Here is a 13,661-nt window from a genome sequence, read left to right as displayed (position 1 = left end):
CTTATATTAATTTTAGACTGCTTGGCTGATGGCGTAGCCTTCTTATTGGTTCTCTCTCTCTCTCTCTGTGTGTGTGTGTGTGTGTGTGTGTGTGTGTGTGTGTGTATACATAACGGTTCTCAATCTGTGGGTGACTCCCTTGACAAACTTCTGTCTCCAGAGATATTTACATTATGATTCATAACAGTAGTATAATTAACGTTATGAGGTAGCAATGAAAATGATTTTATGGCTAGGGGTCTCCTCAACGTGAGGAACTGTATCAAAGGGTTGTGGCATTAGGAAGCTTGAGAAGCATTACCTGTCTCCAGCTGCTTTGGCAGTAGCACTGATAGCCATGCAACTCTGCAGCCCTGTGCTGAATCACTTTGATAGACACACATGACCCAAAGTCCCAGGCCAATACAAACACCGCGAAGCAGGACTCAGCGGTCACCTCCAAGTTTTATTGTAGTAGAAAGTCTAGGAAAGTCACTGTTTCTAGGGTAAACATCAGAATGAAGTGGCTGCTTTCCAGAAGTATTTAGACCTTGAAGGAATTGTTGTAGGAATCAGTGATTGTTTTCTGTGATTTATAGAGTTCTTTTTCTGTAAGAGCTTTGTAGCCTTTGCACAACTTTAGTCCCAAGATAGTCCCGCACCTGGAATGTCCTGCACTATGGAGTACTGCAAACAGTGTAGAAAAGGGCAAACATTGCAAGGGTGAGGTGCTCCTTCCAGAAACATTTGTGCTTTAGTATGAGGAACTTGTCTTACTTTAAAAATGTTGGTGTGACAATCAACAAATACGCTTCTGCGTGGGTTTTCGGGGTGCAGTCCCTCAGAGATTGTTTCTCTCTGCTGTCTCAGAACCTGATTTCATTCTGGAGTGATCCTCTTTCTTGATGGCCTAGCATAACTCGGAACACCGACACTTCATCATCAGCTGAAGGTGTTTTTGCTCTACAAATGGAAACTCACTCACAGCAAGTCCAAGTGCAGTGCCAGAGCCTTCCTTGGAAGTGTGGCCTTCAAGTACCCATGGCCTGCTTTCCAGCCTCTAAGTACAGCTCCTCCATAACCAGAGCTGCGAGATTCAGTGCATTCCTCTTTGATGCACTGGGGCGGGGCGGGGCAGGGCAGGGCAGGGCAGATGGCCCCTCCACAGTCTCACTTCTCAGCCCTCTGATCCTCATCTTTACAGTCTAGTGCAGAATCCTTGCCAGGAAGGAAGTTTTCCCAACTGCTTTCAGAAACATGAAGGGCGTGCTGTTTGTGTAGCCAAGTGACTAGCATTAGCTGTCATGGGTTAGTGAGGTGTTCCTGTCTGACCAGATCGAAGACTGCTGCAATAAGACCCAGTGTCTGTGAGCAGGGTCATCTGGGGTGGCTGTAGGCCTCCAAATCCAAGGGACATCTTGAGTTGTGGCCAAAGCAAGGCCCTTTGGAGCAGCTGCGACACCAGACACCACTTCAGGGGTTCTCTCTGTGGGACAGGCCCTCAGGTTCCCAGAGGAAGATGGGATTGTTGCCTGAGGTGGGCTGCCGGCCACTCGCCTGCTGGACAGGTTTTGTTTTTTCCTTGGAAGTGTATGTGGGTTTGGGGTATGGAAAGACTGTTAACTTCATGCTATATATTTGTGGTATGAACTGTCAGAATCCAAGGTAATAATACACCAAAGTGGCTCAGAAGGAAACTGTAGTTGACCCCTTTTGGGGCCACGAGCTCACAAATAACACAGAGACTAATGGTAAATGCTTGGCCTTAACTGGCTCCTGTAACTTAAATTAGCCTGGTTTTATTAATCTATATTCTGTCACATGGCATGGTTACCTCTCGCCCAAAACCCTGCCTATCTTCTCCCGTCTAACTATTAGCCATTCAGCTCTTTATTAAACCAGCCAGAAGTTGCCTCAAGCAAAGACACATCTTTACAATATACAAGAAGATTACCTTACAACAGAAACAGTTGTGGCCAAAATGGAATTAGGCTAGTGGCACAGCCTCTTCCAGAATAAAAGCTGTAGCATATTTTAGATATGTCAGGGATTTAAGAAAAAAAAAAAAAAAAAAACTAAATACGATGGGGTGTCTCACAAAACGCTTAATAGTTACGTATCTCACGATGTCAGGAGGCCCCAACACCACTGTGCTCTGAATAGTCCCACGTTGTTTGGAGGTCGGGAATCTCACCCTAACCATCCGTAACAAACTGAAGGACAGAACAGACAATGAGTCTTCGTTTTTATTTTTTTTTTTCTTTTTAGTTTTCCCGAGACAGGGCTTCTCTGTGCAGCCCTGGCTGTCCTGGAGCTCACTCCGTAGACCAGGCTGGCCTCGAACTCCCAGAGATCCGCCTGCCTCTGCGTCCCCAGCGCTGGGATTGGTCGTGCTCCCCGCCGCCCGACAATGAGTGGAGAGGTCCCTAGCACACGTGCTCAGACCCCTGTGCTCACACCGGTGGGCAGCGCGACCCCGCCCTGACCGCGGCGCTGGGCTGGCGTGAGAAAGTCTCCGGGGCTAACGGCCCTCCCTGGGCGGGGCTCTGGGCCAGCGCCGCCGCCGCCCCCTCCGCGCACGCGCACTCTGGCCGGGCGACCGGTCTCGCGATAGCTGCGCGTGCGTGCGCGTGCGCGTCGCTCACGTCCCGGGCTGTGGCGGCCTCCTCCTCCGGCGTCCCGGCCCGCGCGCGGTGAGGGCTCCCGGGAGTCGGGCGCTGGCGTGGGCCTCCCCGCCGCCGCCGGCCCTCTGCGGTGGACGGGAGCGGGCCGGCCGGAGTGAGCGGAGCGGCCGGGAGCTTTCCCGCCTATGGTCGGCCCCTGGGCGCGCTGAGGGCCGGGCTCCGAGCGGCCGAGGTAGGGCGCGGGGCGGCGGCGGCGGCCGAGGCGCGGGGCCCGGCGGCCGAGGCGCGCGATGCGGGGCGGCGGCGGCGGGCGCGGGCTCTCCTTCCCCCGGAGCGGCCGTCCCGCGCACTTCCGCCCGGGAGCCCGCCGGCCCCGCGGGAGGCGGAAGTCACGGCCCGGCCGGGCTGCAGGGCGGGCGGGCGGGCGGGCGGGGAACGTGCGGTGGCGCTGCGGTGGTCGCGGCTGCCCGGCGCCTCCCGGCCACGCGGCGTCCGCCCCGGCTCCAGCGAGGGTGCTGGCGTGGGAACTGCCGCGGGGCACAGTTGCGGAGTGCGCAGGAGACAAAGGAGACCGTTATCCAGGCTGGGTGCTGGTGCCCCAAACTCGCCTTGGCGAGGCCAGGAGCGCAGCAGCAACCCCGGCTATTGTCACGGCTCCCCACACACTTGCTGAAAATTATAAACATCGTATGCAATGACAAAAACCCGAAGGTTATGTGACACTTGGTTTTTGGAGAAGGACAGAATGTGGGCTTTTAAAGCTTTGCTGTATTTACAATGCTTCCTAGGTGCTTTGTGAAGTTACTAAAAATAGTTTTGTTGGCCGTGATGTCTGCCTTATTCAAGATGCGATTGTTTCATCGAAGGACAGCAAGATTTAAAACTCCACAGTAAACCTCCAGGGAGGGAAAAATCTCAGCACACCCTCAGAACCATTAATTTATTCACAGTCCCCAACTTCTTGTTGGCGTCCTTAACTTCTAGCTGCATTCCACCCACATCTTAGAGAAATTCTTAGGATTTTCTTAATTGTAACCTACGTCATTTTAGTGAACTTTGTATGGAAAGAGTTCAAGATAGTTAGATGGAAGTCAGCAGTTAAGAATGTGCTCCTCTAGAGCTGGGCGGTGGTGTCCCAACACTTGGGAGGCAGAGGCAGGTGGACCTCTGTGAGTTTGAGGCCAGGACAGCCTCCAAAGCTACAGAGAACGAAAGGCAAAAAAAAACAAAACAAAAGTGTGCTGGTCTTGAGAACTGGAGGTTGGTTCCCAGCACTCTGCACAACTGGAAACCAACTGTGGCCCCATGTGTTTTCATGCACACAAAAACAATAGCTGACCAGCACTTTCTTGGTGAGGCTGGAGGATTGCTGTGAGTTTGAGGTCAGCCTAGACAATGAGACCAGTTCTCAAAAAAACAAAGAATCATTAGCAGGTAAGTTTTGGACCTGAAAGAGGGAGGCATTTTTAAGAACAGGGTTAATGTTAATGTGTTGCCCAAATGCTGAACTTTATCGTGTGTGTGTGTGTGTGTGTGTGTGTGTGTGTAAGTGTAAACATGCATACACACACAACACACACAAAGGGTTTCATAGTGCTGAATGTTTTTTCCTTTATCTGACAGTCCTGTGTGAGAGAAAAGAACTCTCAACTTAGTACCTTTATCTCTTGCTTTCTATGAAGCTCGGGGCTAGCCTTGAATCTAGGATTCTCTGACTTCAGCCTTCCCAGTGATAGGAATTACAGGCATGTATGTGCATCTGCATGTTTGCATGTGTGTGCGTTAGTATGTCTAGAAGTCCATGACAAGTGTCTTTCTTCAGGGATGTGCTCTTACTATTGAGACAAGGTCTCCCACTGAACTTGAACCTAGAGCTTTCAGATTTGGCTAGACTTTTGGCAGACCAGTGGGTTGTAGGGACCTGGGGCAGTCTCTACTACCCCACCACCACCATGGGTGTTATACACACAGGATGGTGTAGTCACCTTCTTGTGTGCTAGGGATCCAAACCCAGACCCTTCTTGTGCTTGGAACAGCAAGAGGCACCTTACCAGCAACTGAGCCAGCACAGGGGTGGGTTGGTTGGTCTGTCCCTTCCTCCTTCCCTTCTTCCTGGAAGGATCTTTTATTATGTAGCCTTGGGTGTCCTGGAATTTGCATGAGATCAGACTGTCCTTGAGCCTGTATCTCAAATGAAAGGCATGTGCCACACACCTGGCTCCAGTTTCTTTTTGTGAGAGCTTTCTGAATAATCGTTACTGAATCATTACTGAAGAAGGTTTAGTTTTACAGATAAGTGTGTTTCTCCTTGAGTTGGCATATAGTCTCTAGTCCAAATTCATTGGCTATAAACAGTCTTTAGATTCCTACATAATTCACACACATATACATATATGTGAATATGTTCCATGTTCTCGTCTATACAGTTTGCTTACATTTACAGTGACAGGTTCATCAAGTGAATTCTGGAGTTGCTTAAAGAGGTTCATGAGCAGGACTGGAGTCTGTCCCAGCTTTATTAACACTATTGATTTTTATGAACAGGGAAGGCCATCGGCTCTGTTCCTTCCCAAATTTCCTGATGAATCTGGGCATAGTAGGGTTTCGTGGGTACCTAAACATTTAACGTGTGTGTGTGTGTGTGTGTGTGTGTGTGTGTGTGTGTGTGTGTGTGTGTGCGCGCTATATAAGATGTCTTAAAGAGAAAATGTGATTGTTTCTCAAAGCACAGTACTAGATTTTCTTCGTTTTGGACAATATTATTTTACTATGTTTCCAACAGACAGATTTTGTGGATGTTTATAAAGTGACGGGCTAAAAAGATATTTCTTCTTTTTGTTTTGTGTGATGAGGGGGTTGAACCCAGGGTTCTGCACATGTGCTGTGTCCCTGGTAGAGTGAGTCCTTGGTAGGAAAGGATTTTGCACATTAGGAAATGTTGGTTGTCATAAATTGGGGGAAAAGCTGTATTGCTGACATCTAGTGGGATGCTGCTGAGCAGCCTGAGTGTAGAGAGGGCAGGTCCTGGAATGGCTGTGTGCTGTGGCCTGAGCAGCCTGAGTGTAGAGAGGGCAGGTCCTGGAATGGCTGTGTGCTGTGCCATGAATTGTTGGCTCTATTCAGACTGTCTAAATTCCTGTTTGTCTTTGCAGTCTCCCAAAGAGTCTCCTGATCTCTTAAAGTCAGTTCCCATTTTTTTTTTTTTTTTTTTTTTTAAAGAGACAAAGAAAAGAAGAAGCTGGGTGTTGGCACACCTTTAATCCTAACACTCTGGGAGGCAGAGACAGGAGGATCCCTGTGAGTTTGAGGACAGCCTGGTCTACAGAGCCAGTTCCAGAACAGGCTCCAAAGCTACAGAGAAACCTTGTGTCGGAAAACCAAAGAAAAGAAAGAAGGTGTGTGTGTTTGTGCATGCATGCTCATGCACATACATGAGTATTTTTGTGACTATTTGTGTTGATGCAGAGGCCAGGGCATGTTAAGTGTCCTCTGTTGCTACCTGTTTTTTGAGGTAGGGCATCTCACTGAACCTGGGGCTTCTGTTTTTCAGCAGGCTGAGATTGTAGGCAGGACTGGTCTGTACGTGGGTGCTGATAGCCAGACTCTAATCCTTTCATTTGTGCAGAAGGGCTGTTAGCTGCTGAGCCATCTCCAGTCCCATTCCCCTTTAACAGCACCATGTGCTGAGGATTATGTGCAAAGGCCTATCCAGCACATAGGAAATGCTCAGACACTGCTTGAGTCTAAAGTTTAAAACTTAACTGGAACGTCTCTCTATTTCTGATCTGAAATTAAATTGTAGCTAGTGAAGTATTAAGAGTTAACTCATATCTTTGGGAAATGAGTAAAATTATTCCTTTTAATATTTTGTTTTGCTTTGACTTGTTTTATAATTTCAAGTCTGTGTTGGTTGCTCTGACCATAAACAAGCAGCTTTTTCTCTTCTTGGTGTATATTTTATTTCATAATTGAGACCTTAAACTGCCTGGGCATCCGCTCTCTTGATTGAGTCACAGCAAATCCTTCTTTGATGGCACGAGTCCTAGTTCCTTGTGCTTTTATGAACTTAGTAAGTTCCTTATTTGTGCTCTCTGGGGAGTTGCAGTTTTATATATGAAGGACGACATTTCAGAAGGGACCTTAATCTGAATTCGAGGGCATGGCTTTGCCTTTCTTGTGTTACAGTGCTGCAGTCTGAAAACTCGGTAGTGCTCAAGGTGAAAATTGTAGTAAGGGCCTAGAACAAAACTGACTTTTGACTTGTTCAGGGCTCCTGTGAACCAAGAAGACGGCATACCCTGTATAGGATCAGTTTGATTGTCAGTGTTTGTGTTTGGAGTAGACGGTATTTGATTTTTGCCTATGTTTTTGTAAGTCAGTCCCCACTGTTTGTGTATGTGCTCATCTGTTTTAGTTAAGAGAAACATTTGTTTATCCTTTGTGTTGATATTGCCTTTTGTTTGGATAGAGGTCATTGGAAGGGATTCTGTGTGCTGGACCAAGACATTGTGTTCTTGCTTGACACTGTCTGGCTTTTGAAAAGTGTAACACACACTCAAGGTTCTGCATCAATAATAAATTAACAGAATGACTGAGTATCCATCTTGTGGGAACTGATGAGGTTAAGATTATACATTTGAGAATGTGCCAAGACCCAACGAAGGCATTCTAAGGTTAGGCATGGGAAAGCATTTTAATAAGGGTTCTGGGTTTTTTTTTTTTTTTTTTTTTTAACATTTATTTGTGTGTGTGTGTGCACGCCAGTGTGTATGTGGGTGTCAGGACAGCTTGTGGAAGTTAACTCTCCTACCTTTTGGGTCATCAGCATTGAACTTAGTATGTTAGACTTGGTGGCAAGTGCCTTTCCCTGCTGAGCCATCTCTTTGAGGCTTGTTCTGGCTTTTACTATTATCTTTCTAGGGTTTTAATAACTTAAAAGGGAAAAATGCCTACAAAATACTAATTTTTCTAGTTCAGCTTTAATCAGAGTATTATAGTTATTAAGTTAGTGTTTCAAGTTAGCTTTTTTAAAAATTTGATTTTTAAGGCATTTTATGTGTCTGGGTGATGGTGCATTCCTTTAGTCACATCACTTGGGAGCAGAGGCAGACACAGGTGGATCTCTGTGAGTTCCAGGGCAACCAGAGCTACACAGACAAACCCTAGCTAGAAAAATAAAACAAACAAAATATGTGTGTGACTATTTTGCCTGCATGTATGTATGTTTACCATGCACATGCCTGGTGTCCAAGGAGGTCTGAAAAGGGTGTCAGTCCCCTGGAACTGGCACCAATAAGGAGTTCCAAGCAGGGCTAGCGTGGTGAGCGAGTGAGGCATACTTCCCAGCAAGGTCACATCTCATAAAGGTCACATCCCTAGAGCTAACTCCCCGTCCACTGGAGAGTCTTTCTCTCTCAGCTCCTTCCTGCTTTTATAAGCTTGCAGGGGAAGGGAGAGTGAATCTCCTAACTTTCTGAGCCTTTTATATTTCATGTACTTAATGAGTTTTCTGGGTCTCTGTCCCCAGGAAAGGATTGATTCAATTGGGTGAGGGTGGTAAGACTGTCATGGAACACCGTGTGTGTGTGTGTGTGTGTGTGTGTGTGTGTGTGTGTGTGTGTGTGTGTGTGTGAGAGAGAGAGAGAGAGAGAGAGAGAGAGAGAGAGAGAGAGATGTTTGGAGTCTACCCTATTGCCCTATATAGTTGTTAAAACGTGGTTTTCCCACCGGATGCTAGGTATTTATACATATTTGTCTTTATTTTTGATAGAAAATGATGCATCCTGTTGCGGGCAGTAATCCAGCATTCTGTGGGCCTGGCAAGCCTTCCTGCCTCAATGAAGATGCCATGAGAGCTGCTGACCAGTTTGATATATATTCCTCCCAGCAAAGCAAATACAGCCACACAGTCAGCCACAAACCAATGGTTTGTCAGAGGCAAGACCCATTAAATGAAACGCACTTGCAGCCTACCAGTGGCAGAAACATAGAGATAAAAGATGAACTAAAGAAAAAGAAAAACCTCAATCGATCTGGTAAGCGTGGCCGGCCTTCAGGAACCACCAAGTCAGCGGGATACCGGACCAGCACAGGCAGACCTCTGGGAACTACCAAAGCAGCTGGATTTAAGACGAGTCCAGGCAGGCCTTTGGGTACAACCAAAGCTGCAGGGTACAAGGTCAGCCCAGGGAGACCTCCAGGTAGCATTAAAGCTCTGTCCAGGCTTGCAGATCTTGGTTACGGCTGTGGTACTGCTGCCTTTCCTTACCCTATGATGCATAGCAGAGCGGTTCACGGGGTTCAGGAAACCAGCGGTGAAGTCAAGCCGCCCAATGAATGAGCGAGGCAGGAGAGCGCGCGTTAGGAGCAGACTGAGGCGTCCAAAGCTGTTTGGTTTCATTTGACTTTGCCACTGGACTCCCCGTGTTGTTTTCTGTTGATCTCCCTTACTCCCCACTTCTTTCTTCCTTCTTTGCTCAAACGCTGCCACGTGTTGACAGATGCACGTAGGGCAGGAGTAGCGCATTGGATCTACATTGTTGAAGGTTCAGACAACACTCAGAGAAGCCACTTTTGCTTTCCCTTTGGGCTATTCTTAGTGGATGCCTCCTTCCTTCACAGGCTAACCAGCTGCCACAGTTGACTTTCAGTTGAGAGTAAACCAGTGCAGTAAGGTTTGCCTGACCTGTGGCATTCTAACTAACGGGCAAAACAGCAACTAGTGAACAGACCAAAGGGTGCGGCTGTATGAGTTAGAACTTCATGAAATAAGACACAGCTGTTTGGATGCTTTGGAATGTAAAACACAACTTATTTATTGAGTCACATTACATTAGTTGATCATCATTCCTAAAGATTGTTTAATACTCGTCTTGCAAAGGTTATAGTTACAGGTTATGTTTTCCAGTTGCTTAAGAGCATATACACCCAACACTACAAATAATTCATACTTCAGCAAAACCCTTAAATATTTCATAAACCTGCACATTATATTTAATATGCAAAAAAGAAACCTTTAGGTCTGCATGTAACTATAATCATTCTGCTTTGTCTTTCAAATACTTGGTGAGTTTCAAAGTATTATATTTAAAACATTTATTATTATTGCTCATTTATTTAGAATGTTTTTAGTTTTCTGAGTACTTGTTATTATATTGCATTAGTACTTCACTACATTTTCAGGTTTATATCTACCAAAGGACACAATTTGAGTGGTAGACTGCAAAACTGGTCTAAGCAGAAAGTAGTTTCCTGGCTGTCAAGACCTAGATACCAAGACACGAAGGAACTCAGTATTTGTGAACCTGTAAAATGAGTGCTGGTTAGCTTAAAAATGGCTGTGGCTCCCAAAAGAAATCTCTTCTCCCTAGTGAGGCTTGCTTTAAGAGCAATATAGAAAAGAGAAAAAATATGGGCACATGGGTATCGTTACAGAGGAATATCTTTCTGAAATATTTCTTGTTAATACACATTTTATTTATTCTGAGTTTGTTCTAAATAAAATACTATGAACTTTAGAATTGAAAAGCTTCAGTGGGCAGTGGTGGGGTACACCTTTAATCCCAGCACTTGGGAAGCAGAGGCAGGTGGATATGAGTTTGAGAGGTATACATAATGATTTCTAAGACAGCCAGCACTAGGTAGAAACCCTCTCTTAACAAAACAGAGCAAAAGGAGATGAAAAGCTTTCACTGAACTTAAAAATCTATGTTTTTTACTTGCATTTCAAAATACCTTTAATATTAAAATATAGATTTACAGGACCCAGAACTTTAGATATAATCAAATTTAAAAAGGACACATACCTATTGGTTAGGCTTGCTCTCGGTACATGTAAACGGGCTGCACGTAAATGCCATGTCTTAGACCTTTATTAGGAGACAAGCAGCAAACCTCAGGTGCCCCAGGGATGGCTGACACAAGAGCTGGGCTTCTGCTCTGATAAAAGAGGTGTTGCACTGCCTGCGGGGACAGTGACCTCAACAGTACTAGCTTTGTGCAAACTGTAGGGAACAGCGAATAATGCTGGGTGACTACACAACCAGCTGTATCATTCGGGCAGCTAAATTGCTTCAAGAATTTCTTCTTGCAGAAGCTTAGAATATAAAGCTTTTAATAATTACTCAGAACAGTATAGCTTCTGACACACACAAATGCTTGCATCTTCATTCATTTGTTCATCTACTCACTTGAGTACCTGTCACTTAGCCGTTTCTGAAGATGTTCAGCAGTTGCTGCTTTGAAATCTTTGCACGGCAATTCCTGGAGACAGTTGATATACTCTCCTGTAGAATAGTGAGTGCCATGGTCAAGGATTTGGGTGCATGTTGCATTTCAGAGTAAGTCTACTTATCCTTTCAGTTTGATTTCATTCCTGGTTTTGTGCCCTTCTGGTTCTTCCTTCCCTTCCCCCAGCTCCCGGCACATCTACTCAGTGGTGCTGTGCTCTGTGTCAGAAGACAGAGTGGGTGAATTGTACAGTGAGTTTTGTATACGTGTTCATGAATGGGACATCAGTTTGAGAGGTGTTCATAACAGTGTTACTATCGGGAGCTCTTATCCCGGGAGAGGGGATGAGTGTCTACAGTTGTGGATAGATACCGTCACTGTCGCAGTGAGCAGTTACCTGGAAATTAATGCCTGGAATATTAAGTGTGTGCACTGGTGAGCATCTGATTCTACTTAATTCTCTCCTTGTGGACAGTTTACCAGTACCACGCTAGAGAGACAGAAGTGATGGCAGAGTGAGGTCTTCACATAAACTGTTTTTACTTCTACATGAGCTAAAAGACTGCATTCTGCATCTGTTGTAACGTGGCAGACACTGAAATAGCATGTTAAACAGTTGGGGGGAAACTGCCCTTCCCCCCACTGTATAATTGTTCCGTAAAAGGTAAATTGCTAATTTTATACTGCGTGATTCTATTCTTCATAAAACAGGTTTCACTATTCTATATTAAAACTGTTTGTCAGAAAATGATCTACTATTCCAGTAAGTTGTTTTACTTTTTTCTTAAAAGAATATTTTAACATGCCGTATTTATTATTGTTATAACAAATAAGGAATCAATACAGATGAAATTTTGTTTTCCACAGGTATCACTTTGCCTAACTAATCTTTAGTATGGGGTGATTTTGATACTATCTTTGGAGTTTTGCACTGGTTATTAAAAAAAATATATTGGCACAATATATTGAAAAATTAAATAGTACTTGGTTTAATTTTTAATATTTGGGAACATTTTTTAAAATCAGTGTTTAAGACTAATAATTCTTTGTATTTTTAATTTACTTTTTAAAAAGAAACATCTGTCAATATGGTATTTATTCATTGCAAACTGCTGTTTGTGTGAACTTACATACATATGTGTTTTCATGAAATAAGAGTACTGAGTTTCTATGAGGTGAAATCTGGATTCATTTAATTTGAGGTTAAGGGTACTTCATCCAGTGTAAGAATGACCACGGTGTGAGTTTAGACAATGAACTTCTTTATACTTTAAGAAGCTTTGAAAGAACAGTTCAGGGGATGTTGATAACCTCTCCATCAGTCCCTTGGGTATGTGCTTTTGTGGTCCAGTACAGTAAGATCATAGCTCACAACAGTCTTGAGCATAAAGAGTTTTATGCTCTTTTGTTCTGTTATAACATCATTGGCTTCCCTCAAACTCTAAGGTGTATCTGAATTTTTCCTTTGCTTTTCTCACTTTTCCCCCAAGTAGACAAATCTGTGCTCTCACATTCAGTGTATTTAAGTTTTTGAGAATTAGTGCTGCAGCAAGCCAGTTGTGTGATTTAATCAGGCCATTCTGATTCTTTGATTACAATTTGCTTTTTCCACAGACAATTATGAAGCAAATAATTCCCACTTAACTGATAATAAGCACGTTGTCCTCTGCTGTAAAGTCTGGATAGATACTGTGTATGTTTTAATTAATGTCCATGGACTTGAGCTACTCATGTGCAATTATGTGTATGGGAATGGAGTAGTGTTCATGATGTGTCCACTTCATCATATGGATGTATATTTATTAATAAAGGCATCACTTTAAAACCAGCCATTTACTGCTGTGCTTTTCCTATTTATTTAGTATTTATTTTGTGTGTGGTGGTGGGAGATGGCATGCATGCCACAGCGTGCGTGTGGATGTCAGAAGACAACCTTTGGGAGGGAGTTGGTTGTCTCTCTGCACTCTGGGTGCTGGGCAGGCTCTGGTCCCTCACTCCCTGAGCCTTCCCTTCCTCTGTTTTGTTAGCACAGTAGCGAAGCTGTGCATGCTAAAACCTTATGATTTCCTGCTAGTATATTTTTCTTGGGATTTTGCATTCTAAATACTGCCTCTCTTTACTGAAATACTTAATATGTATTTGTAATTCATTGGGTTTCTGAATTGCAGTGAGTGGACATGAAAACTAGCCAGGACAGTTGGATTTGTGGCTGAGCATCTGACCATTCCGTTGCTGTGATAAAATGTCCTGACAATCAAGCCAGGGAAGAAAGGGTTTGTTTTGACTTAAAGTTCAGAGTAGAGATCATGGTAGGAACAGCATAGCAGCAGGAATGTGAGGCCAGCCTGGCAGTTGGGAAGGAGAGTGAGCAGGAAGTGGGACCAGGCTATACCACCTCACAACCTGCCTCCTAAAAGTCCCATAACCTATGAATCTGCCATCAGCTAGGGACCCAGGGTGCACACATGGAGGGTGTAAACATAATTTTTTTAAAAGGAAATTTGATAGGTACGTGTCCATTTAGCAAAACAGCAATAGCTTTGCCACTAGGTGCTATGACCTCCCCTGCCACACGCTTCTGAACATGTTTATAGTACGGGGTGTGAATTCCCTCCAGTGGGGCAGGTCGCAGATCTAACCGGAAAGCAGCTGGTCACCCTCACAACAGACTTGGCACCGTTGCAGCCTTGGGGCCACCTTTCCTGGTTCGTTACTAGTATAGGGCACAGGCCCACAGCTGAGGGAGCCTGTTGATAGACAGCTCTCTCTAAGCAGGGTTCGTGGCTCCTTCAACACTGAGAGCCAGTCTACAGGGGACCAACGTGCAGG

General features: G+C 45.0%; 1 protein-coding gene across 1 annotated transcript; it reads left to right on the top strand.

Moving 5' to 3' along the window:
- Nucleotides 1–8,343: 8,343 nt before the first annotated feature.
- Nucleotides 8,344–12,660, top strand: CUNH5orf24 (chromosome unknown C5orf24 homolog). Its single transcript, XM_051194207.1, has one exon. It carries the CDS (start codon nt 8,377–8,379, stop codon nt 8,941–8,943), a length of 567 nt encoding a protein of 188 aa, XP_051050164.1. The 5' UTR covers nt 8,344–8,376; the 3' UTR covers nt 8,944–12,660.
- The last annotated feature ends 1,001 nt before the right edge of the window (nt 12,661–13,661 follow it).

The sequence above is a fragment of the Phodopus roborovskii genome, unplaced genomic scaffold, assembly GCF_943737965.1.
Source record: "Phodopus roborovskii unplaced genomic scaffold, PHOROB, whole genome shotgun sequence".
NCBI lineage: Eukaryota > Metazoa > Chordata > Mammalia > Rodentia > Cricetidae > Phodopus > Phodopus roborovskii.
Note: the sequence above shows the minus strand (reverse complement) of the source record. Positions and strands in the feature narration are given on the sequence as shown.